General features: G+C 39.1%; 1 protein-coding gene across 1 annotated transcript in view; it reads left to right on the forward strand.

Moving 5' to 3' along the window:
* The first annotated feature begins 469 nt into the window (after nucleotides 1–469).
* cadpsa (Ca2+-dependent activator protein for secretion a) overlaps nucleotides 470–15,265 on the forward strand; it is a 182,258-nt gene continuing 167,462 nt past the window's right edge. Inside the window, exons 1-2 of the mRNA XM_079844227.1 lie at nucleotides 470–730; nucleotides 875–1,232. Coding sequence (XP_079700353.1) covers nucleotides 897–1,232 — 336 coding nt within the window. The 5' untranslated portion in view covers nucleotides 470–730; nucleotides 875–896. The remainder of the gene's footprint in view (nucleotides 731–874; nucleotides 1,233–15,265) is intronic.

Consider the following 15,265-nt stretch of genomic DNA (forward strand, 5'->3'; position numbering starts at 1 on the left):
TGTTCAAGTTCAAAGACTGCAAGTGTGGGTATTGGGACAGGCAGTGACTCCCAAAACATACAGAACATAATAGCATAGGCTACATCTATAAGACAATATAGAAATGAGTGTTTAAGTTAATATGGAAATAATATGTTACTATACTGACATTTACAGCTCTTTTCATTACAAAAAAACAACAACAAAAAAACCGAATGAATAATTTAACCATTGGTTTCAAAGCCAAAACACACGCACACGCAACAACAACGCAGCTGGATTAAGTAAAATCAGTAAAAAGAAAGTCGTGGATTTTTTTTTTTTTTTTTTACTTCTATACCCTAATACTAGAAACATAAACACAAAGTTGATAGCGTCTAATTTTAGGAACTGCTGTAGTTGTTAACGGTCAATTAAATGCGAGAGAAACAGCGATAGTGGCTGTCGCGGAAATCACGTCAATGACCCCCTCCCCCTCCAGCTTCAGTTCAGAACCACGGTCAGCTCTCAGCGCGTGCCGCTCTCATTGTCAGTATATTGTCAGTTCCACTCGGTACTGAACTGAAAGACTGCCTGCAGAGGAAACCAGAAAACGGCTGCCGCGAATCGTTTTACGACCCTCCCCGTGTTATCTTCCATGAAACCCGTTATGGTAAACGGAGAGTTAAACGAAGAAAACACGCAAGCAGCAACAATTTAATTCGGTGGAAGACTACTGGCTGTTGGAGCAGCTTTTTCACTCGCGCTGAGGGTAAGTGACACTTTTCATGTCGCGTTCGGATTGTAGACTGTGGAAAATGAAGCGTCTTCCGTACTTTTTCGTCCTCTGAAGCGAGTTACAGATGGGGTTTGTTACTAAAAAAGACGCCGCTTGATCTCTCTCTGTTGATTTCAGGGAAGCGAGAACTTACATTGAAATGTTGGACCCATCATCCAGCGAGGAGGAGGCGGAGGAGGTTGTGGAAGAGGAGCGCAAAGTGGTGGCGGCGCCCAAGGCTGGTGGTCCTCGGGTGTCTCCAAGCAGGACCAGCGAAAGCTCCGGTGGGTTGCAGCCAAGCCGAAGCACCAATGCCCGCCCAACGAGCCCGTGCCCCTCAGTTGCGATCGATAAGGAAAAGGAGGATTTGGAAAAGATGCAAAGGGAGGAAGAGGAGAGAAAGAAGAGGCTCCAGCTGTACGTCTTTGTGATGCGCTGTGTTGCCTATCCGTTTAACGCGAAGCAGCCGACCGACATGGCGAGACGACAGCAAAAGGTAAGAGGGCAAAGGCGCATGCAACAGATTGCAGTTGTTGATATGAAGAATTGGTGAGCTGCACTGTTCTGTCTGTACAAAAAACATATAGCCATGGGAAGATGATCGATTCAGCCTTACGTTAAATCAACATAAAAATGCATCAGGAAATTAATTTATTCCTGTTCTTCAATGTATTAAGACTCAACATTATGCTTTATTTTGATTTATTTCTGTTTTATCGCTTTAAAAAAATCATGTAAAATATATCCACATTTACCTCAAGATCCTCCTCGCATCCTTCTCGATACTTCTGATAAAATTGTACAAAAATTGCAGGGGTTTTCAAGTGGGCTCCGGGGACCACCAGAGGGCTGCAAGAGAGTTCTAGGGGTCTGTGAAAAAAAAAAAAAAACCTGTCAAATAATTAAATAAATAGGCTAGTAATAATGCAACAATAGAAACTAAACATTTTCTAAATAATATTTTTACATTTATTAATAAGATTTTCTTTCACAGTGGGGGTCCCTCGAATTAGGATGATAATATTTGGGGGTCCTTGGCATCTAAAAGAAAGAAAATATACATTAGGTTGGATAACAATATAAAGACAGTAAAGCTGTACCCTGTGCGAAAGTGTTGTACAAGGGGCAATTTTTCACTTGAGCACTTGCAGAATCCCCATTTTCATTGTTTTTTTTTAAAATTTATTTAAGAAATTGAGTTTATTCACTATCTCCCCCAAGCATCTCAAATCAGGATATCAGAACCAAAAATAATGACTGTATATGTACAACACTGCAGGCTGTAAAATGAAACCGATTGAGAGCGACGTTCACAAAATGCTCTGAACTTTTCCCACAGAAACAAAATAGCTGGTCAGTAACTGCTAGTGCACTACCATGTTTTTCATGGTTGACACATTTTCCAATACTGCATATTGGCACAAGTTTCCAATCACTCACTGTCATGTTCTTCTGTCTAGTTTGCTTTAGCACATCTGTCGACGGAGTTTGCAGCATGTTAAAGAGAAAAGTGGATACAGCTAAAGTATGTGTTTTTGAGGTGGAACTGGTGTAGATTAAATGGTAGCGGCGATACTCGGATAACCTTTTAGTGGGACATAATCACATTATGCATACTTGTTTACTATTGCGCTTTGGGAAAAATGCTTTGTTCCTTGCTGACTAAGGATATAAAGATGCATAAATCTAGGTGGTTTTTGGAAGTTTAGGGCACTGACAAGTTGGTTTTGTGAACATAATGAATATCACAAACATGTCAGCAGTCTGTTGGCAACATACAAATCTTAAAACCACATATAAGCATTTAGTATGATAGAAAACACAATATATTTGATGCGATTTTGCATTCAGGGGTTTCTATCAACAAGGGTGAATGTATCCCTTGTGAAAATAGCAATACCGTTAGGCATTTCCTCAGGTCCTTTGAGAAAAAAAACCCTTGATTGTGATTCAGGAATGATGCAATCTGTTTTACTAGTTGTCATTATCTCTTCACGGCAGTGTAGAGTTGCATGCAAAACATGCTTTAGTTTATTGAAGGCATGTTGCTTATCAAATGTAAGTCAAAACCACATTTTTGAAAGCCACAAAGCTCTTTAATCCTGAAAACGAACAAAGAGGCAGCCGTGCCACATTAGCACAATGTTTGAGATCAAGACTTGGCGTTTGGGACATTTCTCCTGGCTTCGAATCAAAGGCAGAGCTCTGACAGAATGAAGTTGTCTTTTATGTCAGGATCTTGAATAATTTATGAGTGTTCATCATATCCATGAGTGCCTTATTAAGAAACGTTTATCATATATAGTAGCTTGGAGAGGTTATAATTGTGATGTGTATATTTGAGCGCCAATGCATTATGTATTGTTTGAATTTCAGACCTCATTTTAAGACTCACTGTGAGTTTGATTTCATACAATCTAAGGTCAAAAACAAGTCTATCTTATTTGGTTGTGTCGCCAGGGGCTTGTTTGCTTTCTGCTATTGTCTTCAGAGCCAGTGCCTTGGGACAATAAAAAGTGTCTCTGTGGGAAGTTATTCTCCAGCCGGTGATGTGTCCTCACAGATAACACTCTTGAGACAAAACACCAGGAACCATCAGGTTGCCTTGGATATACAATTGTGTTTTTGTTACACTGCTTTGTCGTTCTACATAGTTGTTCTTAGTCAAGAAGAATCTGATGGATGTTGATGGATTTGAATCTGCAGAATTAATGGATTTTTATTAATCAATAATCATCTCAAGATTTGGTTTTCTCAATAGAAGGTGCTCTGATCAGTCCTATCGTACATGTTGTGCTGATTTTCCTTTAGGAGTAGACGGAAATTCAATACAACTCAGTGCTCAGAGATAATAGTCCACACTATTAGTCAGACATCTTCATCCGTGGTCACACTGAGAAACCTAAAGGAGCAATCACATTTACCGTTATTTTTGCCTGAAGTGACCGCTCCTTAACATTTGACCAGACCTGTTTATATCAACCCTGGCTCACTGGAAAAACATACCTGTTGTGACATTTCTGCAAAATGATATTGCGTTGTTTCTGGCATGTTTCGCCACACTTTCTACATGAAATGTCCAGTGAGTGGCTAAAAAGCTTGCTAAATTTGATCCGAAACAGATGAACGTGACTCTGGCAACACTTTATTATGTTGGTTGTTGTACTTTGGCAGTTTGGAAATAAAATGTCCGGGGAGTGGCACTAAAAGGTAATGCTCTATCTTTGAAAATAAAGCACCTTTACCTATAAACCTATCCAATAGAGTTAAAGGGGTCAACGGATGCCCATTATCCACAAGTTGAGATGATTCTTTAGGGTCTTCATGTAAAGTCTGTAACATACTTGGGTTAAAATTCCTCAATGTTTGTGTAAAACTACACCCTTTTTACCTCCTCAAAAACAGCTCTGTTCACAGCGACCCGTTTCAGTGAATGTCTCTTTAAATGATAATGAGCTACTGCTCACCCCACGCTAGCCTGGTCCTACCAGACTGTACACATTTCATTTGTACAGAGAGTCTGACCACTCTCCATTGACAAGCCTTTACTTCCTTGAAGACGGGTACTCTGTTGAAGTTTAAAACTATTGGATCTGCCAAGAGCCACTCTAGATCTGCCATAACCAATCGCTAACGTTTGGTCGTGACGTATGTCATGCGCCGTTCGCCTTTATTTCTCACATGGAAATCCGAAATAATAAATGTGCACCAAAAATCACCTCAGTGATAAAACCTTGTGCATTCGGATTGGGATTTATTCACGGTGGAGGGGAGAGTTTTGTGATCGGAAACGCGCTTCTCACGTGGTCCATAACATGATTGTATGCTGTAAATAAAATATCATATGCTTGGTATGATAAGAATAAATGCAAAAAATTCAAATGTTTACATGCTTTTCTTCCTTTGATTTTTTGAGCGGTGATGAAATATATTGCTCTTGAAAATACTTGCCAATACTTGAGTCTAGAAATGCATACAAATTACAGCGAAGCGCAGCCGTACGTGCTCTGCAGTGGTCAAAAAGGATATAAACAGTGAATTTTGAAGTGATATATTCTTGAAAACTCAGAGATGCGGATTCGGACAGCAATTAAATTACCACACGACCTTGGTGTTTGTCTAAAACAGTAGGTAATTCGGCCGAGGATTTTTACGCGGGTGGTGGGAGACGGACGCGAATAAAATCACTGACTTGCCCCTGTAAATGATGACAATACCTTCCGACTGCACGAGAAACAATTACCGGGGCTTCAGCCAACTCCTTCACCACTAACGGAGCGAGCTGGAAAATCAAACTTTTCCCGGGACACAACATCATGGCCACCAACAAAACTCAGCAAAGATTGTTCTTGCTCCGGCTTTAACTTCTGGATATTCAGCAAGCGGTGCCACAACGGAATGAATGGCTTTGCTCGCATCTTTTCTCCGCCGCCATTACTGAACTACAACTCAAACTAGCGCACAACATCAACGTCATCGTTCTCAACCACTCCCTCTGCTCGCTGATTGGACCGGTAAAAATTTGTTCGGTGAAAACCTAAGACTATACCGCAGTCACAGACGGAGTACTGAAGGAAAGAGAAAAGGCGGAGCCAGGCTAACCCCCCACCTCTCTTCCATGGGGTGTGTAGACACCATAGACTGTAAAAAGAGACATCACCCATAGGATTCTGATGAGCAGTTTTTAAGTGTTAAGTAGGGACGAGATGGCTGTTGCCATCTTGGCAGCGCGTTATCGCGCGTCACTCCCGGATAACATAAAATGGGCAAAAAGGCGGGACGTGGGCGGAGCTGAAGTGACGCGATGACTAACAGACAGCAGATAAATGGCTATCCACCTGTCACTTGAAGTAGCCACGCCCTTAATTATGCAGAACTTTAAAGCTTTATATAATGTATATACAAATGAGTTATAAAAAAATTCACCCCCCTCACAGTCGTCATGAAGGGCAAAATTAGTCATATAGACCAAAACTACAATTTGTACCAGGCTGTAAACATGTGTTTTTCTGCTGTAAAGTTGGGCATTTTAACATGGGGCTCAATGAGATTCTGCTCCCTTCTGGAGCCGGTCCCTAGTGGCCAGTCAATGAATTGCCGTTTATGTCTCTTCCGTATTGGCTTCAAGAGAAACTGTGGGAGGTTGCCGCTTGGTAGACACGTAAAGTGCTGCCTTGATGGACAACTGGCTGAGGGTGGAAATATGCTAATATGCAGTCCGTCAGCTGCCGTGGGTGGAGCAAAATATAACGGCTTGATTATTGAGAGTGTTTAGGCTTTCTTGAGGATTAAAAAAAAGAGTGAATGGGTACGGAGTACGAATTTTTATCATTGTAGGATGGTTGTGTCCACACACTGCAAAGACACATTTATATGCAAACTCCATATAAAAGTGAATTTAGCATCTGATGACCCCTTCAAAGGTGTAGTTCACTTTTAAAATGAAAATAAGCCTGTGATTTAAGCCATCCTAGGTAATATTATATATTAATAAATATCCAGATGCTTCCAAGATTTAGTTTGAAGCTCAAAAAAGTGCATCCATCCATCATAAACATGCTCCACACGGCTTTGGGGGGTTAATAAAGGCCTTCTGAAGCAAATCAACGGGGTTCTGTAAGAAAAATCCATATTTAACACGTTATAAAGTGAAATATCTTGCTTCTGGTAGACAGCCTTCCGTATTCAACTTACGAAAAAGAGTAACTGGCACGACGTATCACTAGAACGTAGCGGAAGCGTTTTGAACCGCGAGAGGCGTTACACTTCCTGCGTAGTTGAATACGTATGGCGGTTATTTTCACCTTCGATATTTATTCAAAGGAATATTTATTACTATACCAGGATATTTATTAATATAACTCTGATTATGTTCATCAGAAAGAAGAAAGTCACATACACCTACGATGGCTTGAGGGTGAGTAAATCATGCGGTAATTTTCATTTTAAAGTGAATTACTCCTTTAACTGAAGCAAATAAATAAAAGATAAAACGCTTTGCTGAAGCAACCATGCCATTTTAGCTTCCGTTATTTTATCATGACGTTTCACAATGCTGCTAATGTTCATTTTAGCTGGAAACTTTTATAAATCCACATATTTTTACTTGGATTAGTACTGTGCATTGTTGTTGTTGTTGTTAAGTTCTGTGGAAATATCAAATTAACATTAGTGTTTGTTTACCCCCATCCCCCCATCTTTAATTATGATGCCGTGACATGCTAATTCACCCGTCTTACGATTCTAAGCAGCTCTGCTGTTTTTATTCACGCAGGACTTGCTCATGCTGGCAACTAAATGTCTTCATGGTGCTTTTTTGCTGTCTGCTTAAAAATGGTAGTTCAGTCAGTTTATTAGTCATGATGACAAGGTGCACGCTGTCACATACTTAATGATCAGTAGGACCATGTCAGATGTCTTACATTGCTGCTGCTCGCTGTCTCCGGCACACACCCACCCACACACTGAATGGAAAGCCTAATTAAGAAGGCTATTAACAATATCTCCTACAATGTCTCTCTCTCTCTCTCTCTCTCTCTCTCTCTCTCTCTCTCACTTTATTTCTCATACACACACACACACACACACACTCACACACTTAGATACAATCAAGCAGGCACAACAGAAATACTGTTCTGGAAAGGTAGTTACAATGAGCACACATGCACATCTAAAACCCAGTCAATTACACCACTAATGAGTTTTGCATAAAATAAAACAACAAAAAAGCCACAAATAGAGACATGTATTAGGGCAGAGCGCAACTACATGAGCTAGTGCAATATGGAGGGATTTTAAACTCCATTAACCTCAGTGCCAAATATGATGACCAACAACATACTGTATATGGTCGTATCTGTGTCTAGCTGTGTTGGATTACCTACCAGAGATATTATAAGGAGAAGAGATGGACCACTTGCGTATACACTATATTGCCAAAAGTATTGGGACACCTCTCCAAATCATTTAATTCTGGTGTTCCAATCACTTTCATGGCCACAGATGTGAAAAATCAAGCCCCTCATGTAGTCTACTTCTACAAACATTTGTGAAAGAATGGGTCGCTCTCAGGAGCTCAGTGAATTCAAGTGTGGTACCGGGACTACTAAATATTCCACGGTCAACTGTTATTATAACAAAGTGGAAGCAATTGGGAACAACAGCAGCTCAGCCACGAAGTGGTAGGCCAGGTAAAATCACAGAGCAGGGTCAGCGCATGCTGAGGCGCACAGTGCGTGCGCTGAAGTCGCCAGCTTTCCGCAGTCAATAGCTACAGACCTCCAAACTTTGTGTGGCCTTCAGATTAGCCAACTGTGTGTAGAGAGCTTCATGGAATGGGTTTCCATGATCGAGCAGCTACATCCAAGCCTTACATCACCAAGTGCAATGCAAAGCGTAGAATGCAGTGGTGTAAAGCACGCCACCACTGGACTCTAGAGCAGTGGCGACGTGTTCTCTGGAGTGACGAATCACACTTCTCTGTCTGGCAATCCGATGGACGAGTCTGGGTTTGGCGGTTGCCAGAGGAATGGGACTTGTCTGACTGCATTGTGCCGAGTGTAAAGTTTGGTGGAGGGGGGATTATGGTGTGAGGTTGTTTTTCATGGGTTGGGCTTAGCCCCTTAGTTCCAGTGAAAGGAACTCTTAATGCTTCAGCATACCAAAACATTTTGGACAATTTCAACAGTTTGTGGATGGCCCCTTCCTGATCCAACATGATTGCGCACCAGTGCACAAAGCAAGGTCCATAAAGACATGGATGAGCGAGTTTGGTGTGAAGGAACTTGACTGGCCTGTACAGAGGCCTCAACACCATAGAACACCTTTTTTTTAAATGGAGCGGCGACTGTGAGCCAGGCCTTCTCGTCCAACATCAGTGCCTGACCTCACAAATGCGCTTCTAGAAGAATGGTAAAAAATTCCCATAAACACACTCCTAAACCTTGTGGAAAGCCTTCCCAAAATAGTTGAAGCTGTTATATCAGGGTGGGCCAACTCCATATTAAACCCTACGGATTAAGAATGGGATATCATTAAAGTTCATGTGCATGTAAAGACAGGCGTCCCAAAACTTTTGGCAATATAGTGTATGTCTATGCATATGAACGGGAGACATTGTAATGATGGTGCCTTTACCTTAGTTGAAAGACTCAATAAGCTTTTTGATAGTGGTATCACAACGCTTAATGGAGTGCAACAGCAGCCACAAATACTTTATTTATTTATTTAGTTTTTACATGGGGATTATAAATAAATTGTTATAATACATGAACCAAAGCAACCAGCTACGAGGTGAATCACAACATTAAGAACTTTGATTTGAAGCAAACAAAATGTGAAAATAAGACAAAAAAACAAGTTTACAAGACTGTGTGCTAAAAAAGTATAATGAGGAAAAGAACTACAATCCCATGAAGCATTGTGAATGACATAATGAAATTAAAAGCGATGGAGAATTATAAAATGATTGATCTAAATATATTTATTATGTATTTACGACCTTATATACCTAATATATATATAGAATTTTTTTTTATGCAGTACTGTTCAAAAGTTTGGAAACATGACTATTTTTAATGTTTTTGAAAGAAGTCTCTTATGCTAATCATGCCAGGATTTATTTGATCAAAAATACAAAAAAGCAACTGTAATATTATTACAATTTAAAATAATGGTTTTCTATTTTAATATACTTTAAAATATAATGTATTTCTGTGTTGCAAATCTGAATTTATCAGCCATTACAACAACATTGTAGCTCACAGTAGGTCTGGTTTAACGGTTTATCAGTTAGAGTTGAAAATCAATATCCCTGTGGAGAAAAGGAATGGAATTTTTCTATATGTCAGACTGGAAGTCCCTAAATGGTATTTATGATACCATTAGTATACGTTTTGTTCTTGATTTGAGATCATTCAAACATTTGGGGTTATTTTGAACATAATCTTGACTAGCAGTTTTGGAAATTTCAGCCTTTCCCCATTTCCCATCCCATATGTGTGTGACTGCATAGCTGCCCGAGGGCGTTACCAAGATTACAGAGTGCAATGAATTGCCTTAAAGGGATTTTTGTATTACGTAGCTTGATCTGTTTATTCTCCATAGAATATTGTAACATTGGACAAGAAATGAGAATAATGGTACGCATGTAGTGAAGGGTGTCTCTCTCTGATGATCCTTCGGACATAAGCTGCTAACTGTGTAATCTGATGCCCTTACAAGAGTGTTGATTGAGTTATTGCATGACATCATTTACCACAGTCTACTTTACAGAGAGCATAATTTACAGAGAGCATAATAGCACTACAATATCACACAGCAGCATTTTCAGAGGTGATATGATGAAGCTGTTGCGTTTGTCTTGTCGATATGTTCAGATACAATTATTTGCTCAATTTAAATTACAGGGCTTATTCTTGAGATGCCGTAGATATGGAGCTAATTACAGCCCTCGTTTAAAACAATGACAGTATCGTTTCCACTCTTTGAGTCTTGTATTGTTATAACAAATACCTATTACTGCATTTAGCCTTTTTTTTTTTTTTTGAGGCAGAGAGAAGGGAAGAATATTCGAGAGGGCATATTGATATATCTCTCCAGAAATCCATTTTCTTTTCCACTCCCTCGCTGAGCAGAGAGGCGATGTTCAACGCCCGTCTTGTGCTTGGGAGGGCAAGAATCTGAAAGGCCATTGTGTTGGAGACAAACCATAACCCAGATAAGAGCTCTCTTTCTGTGAACGGTCTGCCGAGGTGCCTCTCACAGCTAATGTGTAGTGTAGACGGATGCACCAAAATGGCCTTAAGAGCCCTACTAGCTGAATAGGCCTGATCTGAGGTCAGTGGGCTTTCATTGTGCGCTGACGGCCTATTGTGATTGCCATGATGGATTCAGAATCAAGCGCTGACTGTTCTTGGGTCAGCTGCAAGTAAGAGAGGCACATAAACAGGCTGTTATTGAAAATCCATGCAAAAAGAATTCTGGAATTAGCTCCGATTGAAAAGGAAATCTTTGAAGTGAATGCGTATAGATGTTTTAAAGGGTTAGTTCACCCAAAAATGAAAATTCTGTCATTAATTACTTACCCTCATGTCGTTCGACACCCGTAAGACCTCTGTTCGTCTTCGGAACACAAATGAAGATATTTTAGTTGAAATCTGATGGCTCTGAAAGGCCTCCATTGGCACAATGCACGGTTCACTCTCAAGACCCTTAAAAGGAACTAAAGACGTCGTTACAAAGTCCATCTCACTACAGTGGTTCTAAAATAACTTTATGAATCGGCGAGAATAGTTTTTGTGCGCAAAAAAACCCTAAATAACGACTTATATAGTGATGACGATTTCAAAACACGGCCTCATGAAGCTTCGAAGCGTGATGAATCAATGAGTCGAATCATGATTCGGATCGCGTGTCAAACCGCCAAACTGCTGAAATTTGGCGATCCAAACTGCTCATTCGACTCACTGATTCAGAACGCTCCGAAGCTTCATGAGGCCGTGTTTTGAAATCGTCATCACTATATAAGTCGTTATTTAGGGTTTTTTTGCGCACAAAAACTATTCTCGCCGATTCATAAAGTTATTTTAGAACCACTGTAGTGAGATGGACTTTGTAACGACGTCTTTAGTACCTTTTAAGGGTCTTGAGAGTGAACCGTGCATTGTGGCAATGGAGGCCTTTCAGAGCCATCAGATTTCAACTAAAATATCTTTATTTGTGTTCCGAAGACGAACGGAGGTCTTACGGGTGTCGAACGACATGAGGGTGAGTAATTAATGACAGAATTTTCATTTTTGGGTGAACTAACCCTTTAAGTATGGAGTTGTTCTTGGTGTAAAAGATTAATGCCATTCATACTTTTATTAATTCGGGTTGTGCAAAATATTTTTAGCTTTGCTAATATGAAAGTACACAGTACACAGGCTCATAGCAAATGTAACACCCTTTTTATTTATTTTTTAATTTGTAAATGGTTTACTTTTTATAATTAAAATATATCGTATTTTTCATTAGATTCTTTTAATATCTAGATCAGTCATGAAAAGCGCAGGCAATTCAGTCACTAGAAAGTGCAGGCTGATGGGCCTTTACATGCAATCTTCAATAAATCATATAATTTCCACATATAACGCATTCTGATTGGCCTCTGATCCTGCAGCCACTGAGAATGCTTGCTCAACATTCAAATAGTCTGGTTCAGTGTTTGAAACCCTCCACATCCCCCCGCTCAACATGCCTAGCTGCTACTGGATTTATGTATGCATATTTATGCAGCAGCATATCTTACATGCTCACAGCAGCGTGTGTCTGTATCTATCAACAGCAGCAACGTATCAGATCTAGTCCGCAAGACCAAATACATTAACATTGTCATTCATTCACATGCTAAAAGTGACATGGACATTGGTTTTTAAATGATTTTAATGTGTTCCTTGAGGAATTCACTTATAAATGTTAGTAACGTTTTTGCACAAGAAAACAAAAAACAGCTCTGTAAAAAATTAAGAGACCACTTAACATTGATTTCACAATGTTTAGTGGTCTCTTAATTTTTTCCTGGGCTGGATTTCTCAAAACCTTTTTAACACTACGTCGTTCTTAAAATATATAACTTAAGGTGTATCTTAACGTTAATACGTGTTTCCCAAAACGATCTTAGTTAAGAATGCCTTCTGTAAGTCATTCTTTCGTAAGGTTGGTCTGGACCACTCTTAGCTATACCTTATCATTATTGACAGTTCATTCCAATAGTGGCCACCACTGTTTCTTTTCATCTCAGTCTATACGAATATAATTCTGCTAATTGATCTATTTAAAGGGAATGATTGTGGAGGGGAGATGGTCAAACTATGGCAGTGATACAGCAAATAGTTGTAAATCAAAGACCGCGCCGTCTGCAGAGCCATTTCTATGTGCACTATTTCATCCGTGAAAACTTTAGTCCCCTGTCTTCCATGTCAAAAGCTGCAATTCAAAATTAATTTAGCAAATTCAGCAGCTTTTAGATCTTGTTGGTCCGACTTTGTCAAGACAAACTTGACGGAGCTCAGCCCTGAAATTCAGCTGCTGACGCTCTCCTCTTTCTTTCTTTTTTCTCCGCTATAGGCCTAGCTGTTGATAATATTTTGCGTGTTGCGCCTTTTTCGAGTAGGTCATCCGATAACAGAAATGAGTGATTTACACCAATAATGTGATTTGGCCAATTATCCCTGCTTGTGGAGTAAATTATGACTTTGGCAAAATATATTATGATAATATAAATGGCATACTGCCAGTGTAGTGGGTTGATACGTTTGGGCATGAGAGGTTGCGGGTTCGCACAATCATTTCAAAATTATTTAAAATATCCACGGTTGGATTTAGTTTGCAATTTGGATTATATTTATACGATCTCACAAGTCCTGATAAATGCAATTTCAACTATTTATGAAGTGCTTCTATTAGGCTATAAAGAACACCGCTTTCTCACATAACGCAGTTAAACAGCCCTTTTCTTTCTAGAGCCATTGATAAACCACTTCAGCACCGCCGCCACGGACAGCACCTGCTAACGTTGCACTTAAGAAGGTATACCTTAAGCAACCTTCGTAATATATAGTATGGGGAACACACCTAGAAATGGCATACCTTTAGTTAAGTTATACCTTTAGAGTCTTCGTAGCACGCTAAGAGACAACGTTATCGGGAAATGCAGCCCTGATCTTTTGACCATATCCATTTAATTTTTTTGTCCTGCCTCTTTACATTCACTTTAGACACGACTGGTATCCGATATCTGTGTTTACATTAATCCCCGCTCAAAATTATTCTGTTGGGGTTCGCTTTACTGTGCGACATGGTTGACCCTTGGGTTTTGAATGGCCATACTAATATCGTACTAACCTGTGTTTAGACGTGTGCAACAAATTCCGATCGGTGTTAGATGTGAATAAAATAAAAAAATCATATTTTTTGTACCAGTTTAAATGCAGCCTAAAACCTCTTATACAGTATGTCAAAAGATCAAGGCAAATTGGATCTCTCATGTCATGACCCGTTTCAAGAGTTGTCATGATTGATAAAAAAAAAAAAAAATATATATATATATATATATATATATATATATATATATATATATATATATATATATATATATATATATTTTATATATATATATATATATATATATATATATATATATATATATATATATATATATATATATATATATATATATATATATATATATATATATATATATATTACATTACTTTTTTTGCTGATTTTTTTTGCTGATTGCAGAAATCAAACCTTTATCTCCCACATGAGAACCACTGCACATGCACCAAACGCTATCACTGCTCCTCAGACTTGAGTGTGTATTCATTCTGTTTTGCTTTTTTTTTTTTTTCTATTTATACGTTTTTGGAGTAGAAAAAAAGAAATGGCTATTTTCATGCACACTTGCCTGTGTGGATTTAGCAAACGCTTGTCTAACACTAGCTCTAATGAGCAAAGCACACATAGATGTACGTGAATCCATGATGAGTTTGTTTATTTGTAAGAACGGGTGTTTGTGAGCATGTGCTTGAATAAAGCAGCGTAAAGGCAGTGGGAGGATGACCCCTTTATTTGCTCTTTGTTGGTTGGTTGTAATCTGGGATTATGCATCCATTTGCCTTCTGTGATGTGTTACATAACAGTCTTTTATATTCACAAGAGTTTCTGTGTGAATTAAGATTGTTCAAGATACATTTACACATTAATGTGATGGACAGCAGTGTTCGTTCAGCGAACAAGATTTCAAATGATTAAGAAATATTGGATAAGGAACTATATCCTTTACAGATGGATTCAAATTAAAGGTGTCAAAGGAGTACTTTTATATTCAGAACAACTTGTTGATTATAAAGCTGTGGAAGCCCGTTTTTTTCTTCAGTAAAAAATTAATTGGTTAATTGTTCAAAATACGTATTTAAGTAGTGAGATATAAATAGTGAGATATATCTCAATGAGATACTGGGAAGCATGAAGTGACAGTTATGATACAGTGGGGAGAACAAGTTTTTGATACACTGCCGATTTTGCAGGTTTTCCTACTTACAAAGCATGTAGAGGTCTGTAAATTGTATCATAGGTACACTTCAACTGTGAGAGGCGGGATCTAAAACAAAAATCCAGAATAATTTAATAATTCATTTGCATTTTATTGCATGACATAAGTATTTGATCACCTACCAACCAGTAAGAATTCAGGCTCTCACAGACCTGTTCGTTTTTCTTTAAGAAGCCCTCCTGCTCTCCACTCATTACCTGTATAAAAGACACCTGTCCACACACTCAATCAAACCAACTCCAACCTCTCCACAATGGCCAAGACCAGAGATCTGCGTAAGGACATGAGGGATAAAATTGTAGACCTGCACAAGGGTGGGATGGGCTACAGGACAATAGGCAAGCAGCTTGGTGAGAAGGCAACAATTGTTGGCTCAATTATTACAAAATGGAAGAAGTTCAAGATGGCGGTCAATCTCCCTCGGTCTGGGG

This window comes from Gobio gobio (genome assembly GCF_949357685.1).
Source record: "Gobio gobio genome assembly, chromosome: 19".
NCBI classification, from domain to species: domain Eukaryota; kingdom Metazoa; phylum Chordata; class Actinopteri; order Cypriniformes; family Gobionidae; genus Gobio; species Gobio gobio.